The sequence below is a fragment of the Salmo trutta genome, chromosome 12, assembly GCF_901001165.1.
Source record: "Salmo trutta chromosome 12, fSalTru1.1, whole genome shotgun sequence".
Classification (NCBI taxonomy): domain Eukaryota; kingdom Metazoa; phylum Chordata; class Actinopteri; order Salmoniformes; family Salmonidae; genus Salmo; species Salmo trutta.
This window is the reverse complement of record NC_042968.1, coordinates 28,094,212-28,109,853: the sequence shown is the minus strand read 5'-3', so window position 1 is coordinate 28,109,853 and position 15,642 is coordinate 28,094,212. Positions and strand designations below refer to the sequence as shown.

Below are 15,642 nucleotides of genomic sequence, written 5' to 3'. Positions count from 1 at the left end.
CACTGTTAGACAGATAAAAAAACTAGATTTTCTCAGACCCTAGCTTAAGAGAGGAAGGGAGACTAGAATGTATGCCAGTTCATCACAGATCAGGCATACCATACCCCACCCACCACCGTCCACCTTCTACCTCCTGACTGATGCCTGTCTGGGTGCGTCATGGAAACAGCATCTCTCCTCTGACTCAGCCTCCCTCTCTCTTCTCTCTTCTCCCTGCCAGCCCAGAGATCACATCATATCACACAACTCATCTCTATGGCACAGACACGGTCTCACTCTCTATGGCACAGACACTGTCTCACTCTCTATGGCACAGACACTGTCTCATTCTCTATGGCACAGACACTGTCCCACTCTCTATGGCACATACACTGTCTTCAGTCTCTATGGCACAGACACTGTCTCATTCTCTATGGCACAGACACTGTCTCATTCTCTATGGCACAGACACTGTCTCATTCTCTATGGCACAGACACTGTCTCACTCTCTATGGCACATACACTGTCTCATTCTCTATGGCACAGACACTGTCTTCAGTCTCTATGGCACAGACACTGTCTCATTCTCTATGGCACAGACACTGTCTCATTCTCTATGGCACAGACACTGTCTCACTCTCTATGGCACATACACTGTCTCACTCTATGGCACAGACACTGTCTCAGTCTCTATGGCACATACACTGTCTTCAGTCTCTATGGCACAGACACTATCTTCAGTCTCTATGGCACAGACACTGTCTCACTCTCTATGGCACAGACACTGTCTCACTCTCTATGGCACAGACACTGTCTCAGTCTCTATGGCACAGACACTGTCTCAGTCTCTATGGCACAGACACTGTCTCAGTCTCTATGGCACAGACACTGTCTCACTCTCTATGGCACAGACACTACATCAGGGACTGACAACACTGTGACTGTACTGACTGCATATTTTCTATCCCACTCCATTTTGGGCATGTGTGTATCATTGAAGACAACATTTATACAGTATATACAACAATACAAAATGTTTCCCTTTGCATGGACAGTTGATCTACAGTGACGAGCTAGGCACAGTGTTTCAGTCATCTACCGTGACGAGCTAGGCACAGTGTTTCAGTCATCTACCGTGACGAGCTAGGCACAGTGTTTCAGTCATCTACCGTGACGAGCTAGGCACAGTGTTTCAGTCATCTACCGTGACGAGCTAGGCACAGTGTTTCAGTCATCTACCGTGACGAGCTAGGCACAGTGTTTCAGTCATCTACCGTGACGAGCTAGGCACAGTGTTTCAGTCATCTACCGTGACGAGCTAGGCACAGTGTTTCAGTCATCTACCGTGACGAGCTAGGCACAGTGTTTCAGTCATCTACCGTGACGAGCTAGGCACAGTGTTTCAGTCATCTACCGTGACGAGCTAGGCACAGTGTTTCAGTCATCTACCGTGACGAGCTAGGCACAGTGTTTCAGTCATCTACCGTGACGAGCTAGGCACAGTGTTTCAGTCATCTACCGTGACGAGCTAGGCACAGTATTTCAGTCATCTACCGTGACGAGCTAGGCACAGTGTTTCAGTCATCTACCGTGACGAGCTAGGCACAGTGTTTCAGTCATCTACCGTGACGAGCTAGGCACAGTGTTTCAGTCATCTACCGTGACGAGCTAGGCACAGTGTTTCAGTCATCTACCGTGACGAGCTAGGCACAGTGTTTCAGTCATCTACCGTGACGAGCTAGGCACAGTGTTTCAGTCATCTACCGTGACGAGCTAGGCAAAGTGTTTCAGTCATCTACCGTGACGAGCTAGGCACAGTGTTTCAGTCATCTACCGTGACGAGCTAGGCACAGTGTTTCAGTCATCCCGGAGGAAAGTGAGAATGTGTGTGAGAGAGTGTGATATTTTGATTGTGTGTGTATATGCATGAGTTTGTACGCCCGCGAATGTGTGTGTGTGTGTATTTACGAATGTGAGTGCGTGTGAAAGCCGTTCTGCTCTCTCAGCGTTTGTGCGTGCTGAGGCTTTGTGGTGACCGCGGGCGGGGCTGTGTCTGTGTGCAGGGTGTTGCTGCGGGTTAGAATGCTCTACTACCTGAAACAAGAGGTGATGGGAAGCCAGTCACAGAAGATACTAGACGGCGTGGACTCCAGGTGAGCTGAACTTTCACCTCTTTTACAACCAAACAGCTCTGAACATTGACAGACACCCTTAGAGTAGAGTACACAACATTTCCAAAGCTCACTGACGCTCTCTCTGTCTATCCTCTAATTGGTCATTTCAGTTATTAGATTATTTGAAGAGGATTACACTATTTACTCCATTATTTTGAGATGGTCAGATTGATCGGTGGCTATTCAGGCTAGACTGAATGTTATGCCAACCAGTTCAGCCAGGCTGCCAGCACTATGCCAGTATTTGTTTAAGTTTGGGATTTCTGGTAAGCTGCTGGCACGCAAATTCAGCTGACACATAGTTTTAGAAGGTTCCGTTTACATTCACTTTTTAAATAAAAACCTGTTCATTCATAGGCCCATGTTGTTCATATTTTCCATGGTAAGGACATAGACCAAACATGACAGGTTGTTCCCATACATACTGTAGCTGTCTCTATCTATCACCATGTCTGAAGGAGGGCACAGCTAGTCAGACTCAGGGAAGGAAAGTCCATGTATAGAGGAGGACACAGCTAGTCAGACTCAGGGAAGGAAAGTCCATGTATAGAGGAGGACACAGCTAGTGAGACTCAGGGAAGGAAAGTCCATGTATAGAGGAGGACACAGCTAGTCAGACTCAGGGAAGGAAAGTCCATGTATAGAGGAGGACACAGCTAGTCAGACTCATGGAAGGAAAGTCCATGTATAGAGGAGGACACAGCTAGTCAGACTCATGGAAGGAAAGTCCATGTATAGAGGAGGACACAGCTAGTCAGACTCAGGGAAGGAAAGTCCATGTATAGAGGAGGACACAGCTAGTCAGACTCATGGAAGGAAAGTCCATGTATAGAGGAGGACACAGCTAGTCAGACTCAGGGAAGGAAAGTCCATGTATAGAGGAGCACACAGCTAGTCGGACTCAGGGAAGGAAAGTCAGTAGTCACTCCACCTGCTGTTTAAAGATGGATCAGCAGCTTCTCAGAACCAATACTATTGAGGAGGGTATACAGAAGTGGGTGAGGAAAAACATTGAGTTATTTTTAGTCCCAAGACACATTTTCAGCCTTGATGCTGACCTAAAAGTCTTATCGGAGCTCATGGTTTTGGCTGTACCACGCTGTTGCTTATCTGAGAATCTGTTGGGATGGAAACCCAGCTGTCATAGTACCCATGAGTCCCCCATGCTAAACATATAGACCTGTTCCTCCTGTCATGATGTGTTCTGTCCACGCCCCCTCCTCCTCATCAGTGAGATCAAGATCTGGGTTCCTGAGCCCGACAGCTCTGAGCTACCAGCCCTGTGGTGGGACAACATCTCTGACAAGTGTCTGCTGTTGGGGGTCTACAAGCACGGTGAGTCGACAACAGAGACCAGGGATGTACTAACTGACCCACAGGCCGTGAGACATCTAGAATGTGTGATACTAGGGCTACGATACTAACATAACACTTAGTATAAAGTTATGTATTGGGCATGTATTCTAAGTGGGTTTACTAGAATGGATATAGGAACAGAGCCTAGACAAATGTAGAGAGGCAAAAAGGGTCGGGGGAATTCATCAAATACGGTGTAGTATGTACAATTCTGAGTTAGTGTCATGTGGGAAATGCACTGTAGGTGTTTTCATGTTCTTCCATGGGGATGTAGTTTACACTGGATGACAGCTGTCACACTCACCTTTGGGGGAAAGTGGCCAGCTGTATGTTTGTTTTTTATCTCTTCAAGTTTCCAAGTTTTAACCTCTGTTTGCTTACCTCTCCACTGTGGTCCACTCATATAGGTTATGAGAAGTACAACACGGTGCGTGCAGACCCTGCCCTCTGCTTCCTAGAGCGGGTGGGCCGGCCAGACGAGAAGGCCATCGCTGCTGAACAGAGAGCCAATGACTTCATGGATGGGTAGGTAACATTACACATCATGGCTGACTGACAGCTAGTTAGCTTGTCGGTCTCCTCCACTGAGTCAGACAGGGCGTAGACACACAATGACACACTTAAAAAGTTTCAGTTGTTGTAACACTTTTTATAACCAGTCATAAAGCTATGATAGAAGGGAAGAAACCAGAAACTGATATTATTGTAAAAACCTTTTCTGAAGTGAATCTGTGTCCGTGTTTAGTTCAGAGCTGTTAGGAGCTTCCTGCAAGTTCCCCTGTCTGTTACCTTGTGTGGCCCTTGCTGACTGACTGAATAACTGGCTGGCTGGCTGGCTGGCTGGCTGGCTGACTGACGGTTGTTATCTGTGTTTGCAGAGACGTGGATGACCCAGAATACAAGCCTGCCCCAGCCTTGCTGAAGGACGATATGGAGGTGAGGCCACAGCGAACGTGGGCAGAACAGAGCCAGCACAGCAACAGATAAGGCTGCTGTACACACTGACTGGCATGTGTATTCTCTGCCCCTGTAGAGACTAGACAATACAGGTTGTTTTGAGTGTTATTGTGTCCAGTTCTGTGTCCAGTGTTTGAACACACACTTCTCTCCTCCATAGGATGACGCCTCCTCTCCTGGAGACCTGGTTGTCACAGACATCCCTGGAGGTCAGTTACATCTTTCTATTCAGTCTCTTTCTACTCAGCTTTTGTACTATCACAACCAATACACATCATATTACTATATCTAGTACAAGTCACTACTACCACCACTACCAGTCACTACTACTATTACAAATACTGCTACTACAAGTCACTACTACTACTACCAGTCACTACTACTACCAGTCACTACTACTACTACTACTACTACTACTACCAGTCACTGCTACTACTACTACTGCTACATGTCACTACTACTACTACTACTACTACTACTACTACTACTACTACATGTCACTACTACATGTCACTACTACTACTACCAGTCACTACTACTACTACCAGTCACTGCTACTACTACTACTACATGTCACTACTACTACTACTACTACTACTACTACTACCAGTCACTACTACTACTACCAGTCACTACTACTACTACCAGTCACTACTACTACTACCAGTCACTGCTACTACTACCAGTCACTACTACTACTACCAGTCACTACTACTACTACTACTACTACTACCAGTCACTGCTACTACTACTACTACTACTGCTACTACCAGTCACTACTACTACTACTACTACTACTACTACTACTACTACTACCAGTCACTACTACTACTACCAGTCACTGCTACTACTACTACTACCAGTCACTACTACTACTACTACTACTACTACCAGTCACTAGTACTACTACTACTACTACTACTACTACTACCAGTCACTACTACTACTACTACTACTACTACCAGTCACTGCTACTACTACTACTGCTACATGTCACTACTACTACTACTACTACTACTACTACTACTACTACTACATGTCACTACTACTACTACTACTACCAGTCACTACTACTACTACCAGTCACTGCTACTACTACTACTACATGTCACTACTACTACTACTACTACTACCAGTCACTACTACTACTACCAGTCACTGCTACTACTACTACTACTACTACTACCAGTCACTACTACTACTACTACTACTACTACTACTACCAGTCACCACCAGTACTATTGGTCGACCGATTATTATTTTTCAACGCCGATACCGATCATTGAAGGCCCACAAAAAGCCGGTGCCGATTAATCGGCCGATTTTTTTTTTTTTTTTTTTTTTTTAGTAATAATGACAATTACAACAATACTGAACAAACACTTATTTTAACTTAATATAATACATCAATAAAATCTATTTAGCCTCAAATAAATAATGAAACATGTTCAATTTGGTTTAAATAGCCACAGGTCTTCCCTGTGGCTCAGTTGGTAGAGCTTGGTGTTTGCAACGCCAGCATGGTGTGTGCAAGGCCAGGGTTGTGGGTTCGATTCCCACGGGGGGCCAGCACAAAAAAAATGCATGAAATGTATGCATTCACTACTGTAAGTCGCTCTGGAGAAGAGCGTCTGCTAAATGACTAAAATGTAAAATGTAAATAATGCAAAAACAAAGTGTTGGAGAAGAATGTAAAAGTGCAATATGTGCCATGTAAGAAAGCTAATGTTTAAGTGCCTTGCTCAGAACATGGGAACATATGAAAGCTGGTGGTTCCTTTTAACATGAGTCTTCAATATTCCCAGGTAAGAAGTTTTAGGTTGTAGTTATTATAGGAATTATAGGACTATTTCTCTCTCTGCGATTTGTATTTCATATACCTTTGACTATTGGATGTTCTTATAGGCACTTTAGTATTGCCAGTGTAACAGTATAGCTTCCGTCCCTCTCCTCGCTGGGCTCGAACCAGGAACACATCGACAACAGCCACCCTCGAAGCAGCGTTACCCACGCAGAGCAAGGGGAACAACCACTCCCAAGTCTCAGAGCGAGTGACGTTTGAAACGCTATTAGCGCGCACCCGCTAACTAGCTAGCCATTTCACATCGGTTACACCAGCCTAATCTTGGGAGTTGACAGGCTTGAAGTCATAAACAGCGCAATGCATTGCGAAGAGCTGCTGGCAAAAAGCACGAAAGTGCTGTATGAATGAATGCTTACGAGCCTGCTGGTGCCTACCACCGCTCAGTCAGACTGCTCTATCAAATCATAGACTTAATTATAATATAATAAACCCACAGAAATACGAGCCTTAGGTCATTAATATGGTCGAATCCGGAAACTATCATCTCGAAAACATTATTTTTTTTTGTTTCAGTGAAATACGGAACCGGTCCGTATCTTATCTAACGGGTGGCATCCCTAAGTCTAAATATTCCTGTTACATTGCACAACCTTCAATGGTATGTCATAATTACATAAAATTCTGGCAAATTAGTTCGCAACGAGCCAGGCAATGAACGCAAGAGCAGTGACACAATTTCATGTTAGCAGGCAATATTAACTAAATATGCAGGTTTAAAAATATATACTTGTGTATTGATTTTAAAGAAAGGCATTGATGTTTATGGTTAGGTACATTGGTGCAACGACAGTGATTTTTTCGCAAATGCGCTTGTTAAATCATCACCCGTTTGTCGAAGTAGGCTATGATTCGATGAGAAATTAACAGGCACCGTATCGATTATATGTAACGCAGGACACATTAGATAAACTAGTAATATCATCAACCATGTGTAGTTAACTAGTGATTATGTTAAGATTGATTTTTTTTTTACAAGATAAGTTTAATGCTAGCTAGAAACTTACCTTGGCTTCTTGCTGCCCTCGCGTAACAGGTAGTCAGCCTGCCATGCAGGCTCCTCGTGGAGTGCAATGTAAGGCAGGTGGTTAGAGCGTTGGACTAGTAACCAGACGGTTGCAAAAACGAATCCCCCCTGAACAAGGCAGTTAACCCCCGTTCCTAGGCCGTCATTGAAAATAAGAATGTGTTCTTAATCTGACTTGCCTAGTTAAATAAAGGTGTGTTAAAAAAATAAAAATCTGCAAATCTGTGGCCAAAAATACAGATTACTGATTGTTATGAAAACTCGAAATCGGCCCTAATTAATCGGCCATTCTGATTAATCGGTCGACCTCTAGACCAGTACTACTACTAGCAGTCACCACTACTACTACTACTACTACCAGTCAATGCTACTACTACTACTACTAGTACTACCCTTACCAGTCACCACCAGTACTACTATTACCAGTCACTACTATTACAACAACAACTTCTTCCACTACTATAAAACAACTTAAAAAGCGTTCTCCCTGGTTAAACAATGTGTGTGTTATGTATGTGTGCTCTCCAGAGGGTGCTCCAGTGATGATGGAGGGGTTAGGTGGAGGAGGAGGAGGAGATGCTGCCTACTGGCCCTCCTCCTCAGTACTAACAGCCAGACTGAGACGTCTGATCACAGCCTCTCAGCGCTTCACCAAGTCCAGACAGATCCTCCACATCCACCAGACCCAGACCCAGCACACCACCCAGGTCACGCCCTCACTGTGCCCCCTGCAACCCACCCTCAACGACACTATCAACCCCAAGATGGCTGCCAAGATAGAACGCCAGCAGAGGTGAGTGAAGCTGCAAGGTCTGGACAGAAACGTAAAGTTAGCCACGGTCTATAACTTATACCACTGTCTCCTTTGTTCTCTCCTCCCTCTCTCTGTGTATATCTCTATCTCTACCCCTATTTTTCTTTCTCTCTGTTTCTCTCTCCCTCCCTCTCCCCAGATGGACGAGGCGAGAGGAAGCTGATTTCTACCGTGTGGTGTCTACCTTTGGTGTGGTGTTTGACCCAGACCTGGGCCGTTTCGACTGGACCAAGTTCAGAGCCATGGCTCGGCTGCACAAGAAGACAGACGAGAGTCTGCAGAAGTACCTGTGGGCCTTCACTGCCATGTGCAGGAGAGTGTGTCGCCTGCCACCCAGAGAAGGAGGTGAGAGAGGTGCTGTGCCTCCTGTAGAAAGGGTGTGGAAGTCAATATACTTATAAGCTGTATACTGTGATGTTTATTAGAGGAGTTGTGTGTTTACTAATACCTTCTGATAATGTGCTACAGTATGCCAAGGTTAATGATATAAGGAAATGCTGGGGAAACAAGCAAGTGATAAGGTTAACGATCAATGGAAAGTTAAACAGCGAGTGGAATGAGTTCACACAAAATGCAAACACAGATGTATGAATTATGCAGGACAGCCTTATTCTCTCTCTCCCTCTCTCTAGACACAGCGGTGGACCCCTCTCTGTCCATTCAGCCCATCACAGAGGAGCGTGCATCTCGTACCCTCTACAGAGTAGAGCTGCTACGCCAGGTCAGGGAACAGGTCCTGCGCCACCCCTTGCTCTATGAGCGCCTGCCCCTGTGCCAGCTGGGCTCGGACCTGCCCGTGTGGTGGGAGACCGGTACCCACGACCGAGACCTCCTAATCGGGGCCGCCAAGCACGGCGTCAGCCGCACAGACTACCACATCCTCCGAGACCCAGAGCTCTGCTTCATGGCTGCCCAGCGCAATTACAGCCAGAATAAAGGAGTCCAACAGCCATCCCAGACCCCTACTCCGCTCCTGAACCCCCAGTACCAGGCTAGTAGAGACCCAGCCTTGGCAGAGTGCCCTGTGCCTGCCCCAGCCCAGAGGGAGAGGGAGGACATCCCAGGGGCATTGCCCAAAGAAGAACCTCTCTCGGAGGGGGAGGAGCGCATGGAGAGAGGGGGTCAGGTGGCGGGGGAGAGGTGGAGTCCCCAGCCTGCCCCTCTCACCCCTACAGGGATAGAGGAGAAGCCTGACCTGGGGGTGGTGAAAGGAGAGAACGAGAGCCACATGGTGGCGGCACGGACCAAGCCACTCACGCCCAACTCAGCCGCCAGGAAAGAGAAGAAAGCCAATAAAAGAAGTCGAAGAGAGGCCAGACGAGCCGCCTCCGCAGCGTCAGACTCCGACTCGGACGGCTCCTCCTCCAGCTCTTCATCACGATCTTCTTCATCATCGTCATCGTCGTCCTCTTCCTCCTCACGCTCCGGATCCAGCTCCTCTTCATCTTCGTCCTGCTCATCAGGCTCCTCATCTTCCTCTTCCTCATCTTCATCTTCCTCTGTTGACAGTGAGAGTGAGGGAGAGGAAGGAAAGACCAAGGGTGAGTGCTGCTATTATTCTTATGGTTCTTGCAGTGAAAGACTTTTACAGTACCGTTGAGGCAATCAATGTTGTGATTTTGCCAAAGTTGTTAGGCTGTCTGAAGTTGTGTTGTATATTTTGAGGTTTTCTAAAGTAGAGCTATATTGCATGTTCTTCCAGTTCCGACAGTGGCCAGTGTGAAGGGATTTGACGAAGACAGTGTGGCGTCTCTCAGCACCACTCAGGATGAGATGCAGGACAGCCACGTGACAGAGAACGGCAGCAACAACTCACACCACCACCCCTTCCAGGGAGGATACATGCTGGCTGCATCCTACTGGCCCAAGGTAAACACACACACCAAACCTCTTTGTGTTTCAGTTCTAGCCTGATTTAGTTTCCTGAGAATCCCAACCATGTTGAAACAGCCCTTAGGAGGGTGTTGCTCACGATAATCCAGTTTTATTTCATCCTTCCACCAGACGATATAGTCCAGGCAAAAGCCAATCAGCATCCAGGATTCAAACAACTTGTTTTATAATGTCCCCTATCCCCCTGTAGGACCGTGTGATGATCAACCGTCTGGACAGTATCTGCCAAGCAGTGCTGAAGGGGAAGTGGCCGGGGGCCCGGCGGTCGTACGAGGCAGGAGGGGCCGTAGCCTCCTTCTACACCACCAAGCTGCTGGACAATGCAGCTGCGGCCAACAACAGCAGCAACCTCTGCTCAGCTTCCGCCTCGGCCTCAGAGGACCCCTCTGCCTCCCCTCAGGGTTCAAAGGTGAAGAAGCATGTTGCAGGAGAAAAGGAGTTCTCAGTGAAAATGAATGAAGTATGTTGATTTCCGTTACTCCCCTCTCGTAGGACCCCGCACCACTCCAAAGCCTAATTGCGGTGTTTCAGCATGTTTTGTTGGGGATTTTGATTTTGTTGTTTTGGCTGCTGTCTACAACACTGATTTGTTTAATAGTAATACCCTCTTTAATTTCTACCCACTCTATGTGGATTGGGATTTGGGCTGTAATGACATTTTTACATAAATCAGTCATTCATGGATGGGAAGCTAATAAGAAGCTTAGTGTGGAGAGACACTGGGGTTTGAGAGGGTTCATCTGATTGAGATGGGGCTGGCTCGCTATTGTGGGGGATTGTGATGGGGCTCTAGTACTGTGGGTGTTCTGTCTCTAATGGGGCTGATAGCAGCTGGGCTATTAACCATGCAGGCCTGCTTCCTGCTTGCTTTAATACTACAGTAGCTAGCTATGAGCCTACATTGCCATAGCAACAGAGGGAGGAGCATTTGTGTCAAATATTCAATAAAATGGCCACTGACTGCTGCTACAGGGTTGCTGGGGCTTTCCTGACCAGTTTGGCTGGAATCTTGACCTTAATAAGGAATATGCTGAAAGCTGCAGCCTTCCCTGTGACATAGTCCTTCAGTAAACTCCTGACATTGCATAGACAACTTCCCCTATATGCTTCTAGCTGCTACAGTATATGCTGTGTCCCTACCCATAACTATTCCTACTTCCAACTTCCAAGAATACAGAATGCTCTTAGAGCGAAGCCTTACAAGCCAACAAAGTATTGTGCCAATGCAGTGAAAATCAAAACAAGCACTTAGACACCCTCCCCTTTTTCTGTTATGTTTTGGTTAGTTTTCTTTCTGTAGAAGGGGCTCCAATGCCATCAGACAATGTGAACTTGTGTTTCTGTATAATTGACTGACCGCCCCTCTCTCTGCAGCAGGAGGGTGGTTTGAAGCTGACCTTCCAGAAGCAGGGGCCCGGCCAGCCGCTGAAGAGGCCCCTGGAGCCTGAGGAGGGGCCCCTGAGCCAGCAGCAGTACCTTACAAGGCTCCATGAGCTCCAGAGTGCCTCAGACACCAGTCTGGCTGACTTCACCAAGCCCCAGGTTGCCAGCTTCCCACAGGGTACATACAGACTAGGGCTGATCACAAAGTCCAGCAATGTATTGTTAGTTTATACAGTTGAAAGTTCATACCTGTCTGGTAAAAAATACCCTTCATGAGAAATCTCAAAGCTAAACTGTGTGCTTTTTATTTGGTATCACTAGATGGCAGCAAAGATACATTTCCCCATATGTTGTACATTCATGATTGTGGTGGTGTGTACTGCTTTAGTCTTCTGTTTTAATCTGGGACACGTTGTTTGTGTGTTTCCAGCCTCTACAGGTCTGGCGGGTCAGATGAAGCTGAACGGCGGTATGGACGGCCAGCCGGTGGTGAAGAGGAGGAGAGGAAGGAGGAAGAATGTGGAGGGGATGGACCTGCTCTTTATGAACAGGAAAAGAGGACCAGCCGTGCCTGAAAGCGTAAGATATTACTTTACTTTTCTCTCTTCTCTTTGTTGCTCTACGTCTTCCCTGTCAATCCTCTCACTCCTATCTTGCCATCAACATTTAGTCCTTAAACACTGGGTACTGGAAAGCTACATGTGATTGCATGGTTTTAAGAGATATTTAAAGTTTGAAGAGTATGCCTAAATGTGTTTACCTAGCAAGTGAAAATAAAATATAGGATTTACTGTGTGTACTGAAGTATAGGAGGCTGTATGAGGGGTATGCTAGCATGCCTATACAAACACTAGCCACTTGATATTCACTGATGGGATGATGTCTACCCTGCATCTCCAGGTGCCCCCAGCGTGGGGTGGTATGAGTCAGGCTGGTACTGGGCTGTCTATTGCCTCAGGGCAGGGTAACCCCCTAGGGAGCCAGGGCCCTATGGACACAGAGAGCAGGGTCTCTGTCATCAACCTGAAAGATGGGACCCGTCTGGCCGGAGACGATGCCCCCAAGAGGAGGGAGCTGGAGCTGTGGCTAAAAGAACACCCAGGTTTTGTGGCCGACACAGGGGCCTTCATCCCTGTAAGTCCTTCCCTTCCTCTTCCTCACCCTCTGATTCTCAATTCCTCTATCCCTAACCCAGGGTTTATTAAGGGCTGTGAATATACTGTACAACTACAATAGACATCCGTCAGGGTTACGGTCAATTCCATTCAGTCAGTTCATGACATAAACAGAAAAATACATTTGCAATTTGAATCAAAATGCAATTGACCCCAACCATGATTTCCATTGACAGTAGATATTGTTTTGGATGTAGTCCTGTAATTGAACCTCTGTATCCCTGACCCTCTCTTCTCCTCCTCAGGGAGTGAATAAGATGCAGCTGGAGCAGTTCCAGCAGGATGGTAGACCCAAACAGAAGAGGCATCGCTGCAGAAACCCTAACAAGATCGATGTCAACAGTCTGACAGGAGAGGAGAGGGTCCAGATCATCAACAGGAGAAATGCACGCAAGGTGAGGCGGCAGTAGACTAGTGTGTGTGTGTGTGTGTGTGTGTGTGTGTGTGTGTGTTTGTCTCATGTTGTCCTCCCCTCCTCTCCCAGGTTGGTGGGGCCTTCGCCCCCCCTCTAAAGGACCTGTGTCGGTTCCTTCAGGAGAACCCAGAGTACGGGGTTCCACCAGAGTGGGCCGACGTCGTCAAGCAGTCGGTAAGTCTGATAGCCTTTACCTCCTTCATATGCTGTAGAACATCCCACAAGTCCACTTCACGTGTATAAAAGAGGAATAATAGAACTACATGTATCTAGCTTGGCAAGTTGTCAGTGCAGTAACTGTGGTATAGTTAAGCAATAAGGCCTGAGGGGGTCAGGTATATGGCCAATATACCACGGCTAAGGGCTGTTCTTATGCACAACGCAATATGGTTTGCCATATACCACAAACCCCTGAGGTGCCTTATTGCTATTCTAAACTGGTTACCAACGTAATTAGAGCAGTAAAAATACATGTTTTGTCATACCCGTGGTATACGGTCTGATATACCACGGGTGTCTGCCAATCAGCATTCAGGGCTGGAACTACCCAGTTTCTAACTGTAGTTATCTAATGAAGTTGTTGATTAGAGTGCTAACCCTGTGTTTCTCTGTCTGTCCTTCAGGGCTACCTCCCAGAGAGCATGTTTGACCGGATCCTGACAGGACCCATCGTACCAGAGGAGGTGAGTCGGCGTGGACGGAGGCCCAAGAGCGCCCTGGCCAAGGCTGCAGCTACAGCCAACCAGGGGGGCGCATCCCTGGGCCTCAACCCCCTGCTGGCCAACGGCCTCCTCTCTGGCATGGATCTATCTAGTCTACAGGCCTTCCAGCAGAACCTCCAAAGTCTCCAGTCACTGCAGCTCACTGCCGGCCTCATGGGCCTGCCCACCGATGCTAACAACCTGGCCGCCATGTTTCCCATGATGCTCTCTGGCATGGCTGGGCTTCCCAACCTCCTGAACATGGGGGGTCTGCTGGGGAAGCCCCCACAGGATGCCACGGGGGGAGCTGAGCAGAGGAAGAGGAAGAAGGGAAGCAGAGAAGGAGGAGGAGGGGAGCCCTCGTCTGCCTCCTCCAAAGCCCCCTCCTCCTCCCACACCTCGGACACCAAAGGTGAAAGGACAGAAGGTCAAAGCAGGGACGGGGACGGCCACATCCCCAGTGTCCATTCCCCCTCCAGTTCCTCTGCCACCACCTCCTCCACCACCCCACTAAGTGCTTCTGCTGCCCAGGCAGCCTCCAGTCACCCTCTGTCTCTTAACCCCTTGTTACTTTCCAGTATGCTTTACCCAGGGATGCTTCTCACTCCAGGCCTTAACCTTCCTGTGTCCACTACACAGCCACCACACAGTGACTCAAACAGTGACCACAAACCCCACAAGCCCACTAAGACCTCTAAGACCGCCCCCTCAAAACCTCTGTCGCCAAGGAGAACACCAGAGCGTCAGGAAGAGGAGGGTCTTGGTGACAAGAGGGAGGAGTCAGGGGAACACAAGGAGGAGAACAGTGGTCCAGAAGGCTCGGGGAAGGCGGAGTCATCTTCTTCATCAGAGTCTGGGAGCTCTTCTTCATCATCTGATGGGTCATCAGACTCCAGCGATGAAGACTGAGCCTAATGAATATATAAATATATTTATGTATCTATTAGAAATGTACACACATACAGTACCAGTCAAAAGTTTGGACACACCTACTCATTCAAGGGTTTTTCTTTATTTTTATTATTTTCTGCATTGTAGAATAATAGTGAAGACATCAAAACTATGAAATAGCACATATGGAATCGTGTAGTAACCAAAACATTGTTCAAAAATTTTTGATTATTCAAAGTAGCCACCCTTTGCCTTGATGACAGCTTTGCACACTCTTGGCATTCTCTCAACCAGCTTCTCCTGGAATGCTTTTCCAACAGTCTTGAAGGAGTTGTTGGCTGCTTTTCCTTCACTCTGCGGTCCAACTCATCCCAATCCATCTCAATTGGGTTAGTTCGGGTGGTTGTGGAGGCCAGGTCATCTGATGCAGCACTCCATCACTCTCCTTGGTCAAATAGCCCTTACACAGCCTGGAGGTGTATTTTGGGTCATGGTCCTGTAGAAAAACAAATAATAGTCCCACTAAGCGCAAACCAGATGTGATAGAGGATCGCTGCAGAATGCTGTGGTAGCCAAGCTAGTTAAGTGTGCAGACAGTGTCACCAGCATAACACCCCCATACCATCACACCTCCTCCTCCATGCTTCACGGTGGGAACCACACATGCAGAGATTATCTCATCAGACCAAAGGTAGGATTTCCACCGGTCTAATAGCCATTGCTCATGTTTTTTGGCCCAAGCAAGTCTCTTCTTCTTACTGGTGTCCTTTAGTAGTAGTTTCTTTGCAGAAATTCGACCATGAAGGCCTGATTCAGTCTCTTCTGAACAGTTGATGTTGAGATGTGTCTGAATGAAGCATTCATTTGGTCTCTAATCTGAGGTGCAGTTAACTCTAATGAACGTATCCTCTGCAGCTGAGGTAACTCTGTTTCTTCCTTTCCTGTGGCGGTCATCATGAGAGCCAGCTTAATGGTTTTTGCCACTGCACTTAAAGAAACTTTCAAAGTTCTTGAAA

General features: G+C 47.2%; 1 protein-coding gene across 10 annotated transcripts in view; it reads left to right on the top strand.

The window, feature by feature from the left end:
- The window catches only part of LOC115203297 (chromodomain-helicase-DNA-binding protein 9), a 124,568-nt gene extending 109,873 nt beyond the window's left edge, over positions 1-14,695 (top strand). For 8 of the 10 annotated variants that reach the window (XM_029767862.1, XM_029767868.1, XM_029767863.1 and 5 more), the window contains 16 exons: positions 2,043-2,132; positions 3,385-3,488; positions 3,917-4,034; positions 4,388-4,445; positions 4,627-4,675; positions 7,883-8,147; positions 8,308-8,513; positions 8,801-9,709; positions 9,871-10,037; positions 10,252-10,521; positions 11,436-11,622; positions 11,875-12,023; positions 12,345-12,578; positions 12,865-13,014; positions 13,104-13,208; positions 13,658-14,695. In XM_029767862.1, coding sequence (XP_029623722.1) covers positions 2,043-2,132; positions 3,385-3,488; positions 3,917-4,034; positions 4,388-4,445; positions 4,627-4,675; positions 7,883-8,147; positions 8,308-8,513; positions 8,801-9,709; positions 9,871-10,037; positions 10,252-10,521; positions 11,436-11,622; positions 11,875-12,023; positions 12,345-12,578; positions 12,865-13,014; positions 13,104-13,208; positions 13,658-14,644 — 4,048 coding nt within the window. In that variant the 3' untranslated portion in view covers positions 14,645-14,695. The remainder of the gene's footprint in view (positions 1-2,042; positions 2,133-3,384; positions 3,489-3,916; positions 4,035-4,387; positions 4,446-4,626; positions 4,676-7,882; positions 8,148-8,307; positions 8,514-8,800; positions 9,710-9,870; positions 10,038-10,251; positions 10,522-11,435; positions 11,623-11,874; positions 12,024-12,344; positions 12,579-12,864; positions 13,015-13,103; positions 13,209-13,657) is intronic. The other 2 variants (XM_029767866.1, XM_029767864.1) reach the window with 2 other exon arrangements.
- The last annotated feature ends 947 nt before the right edge of the window (positions 14,696-15,642 follow it).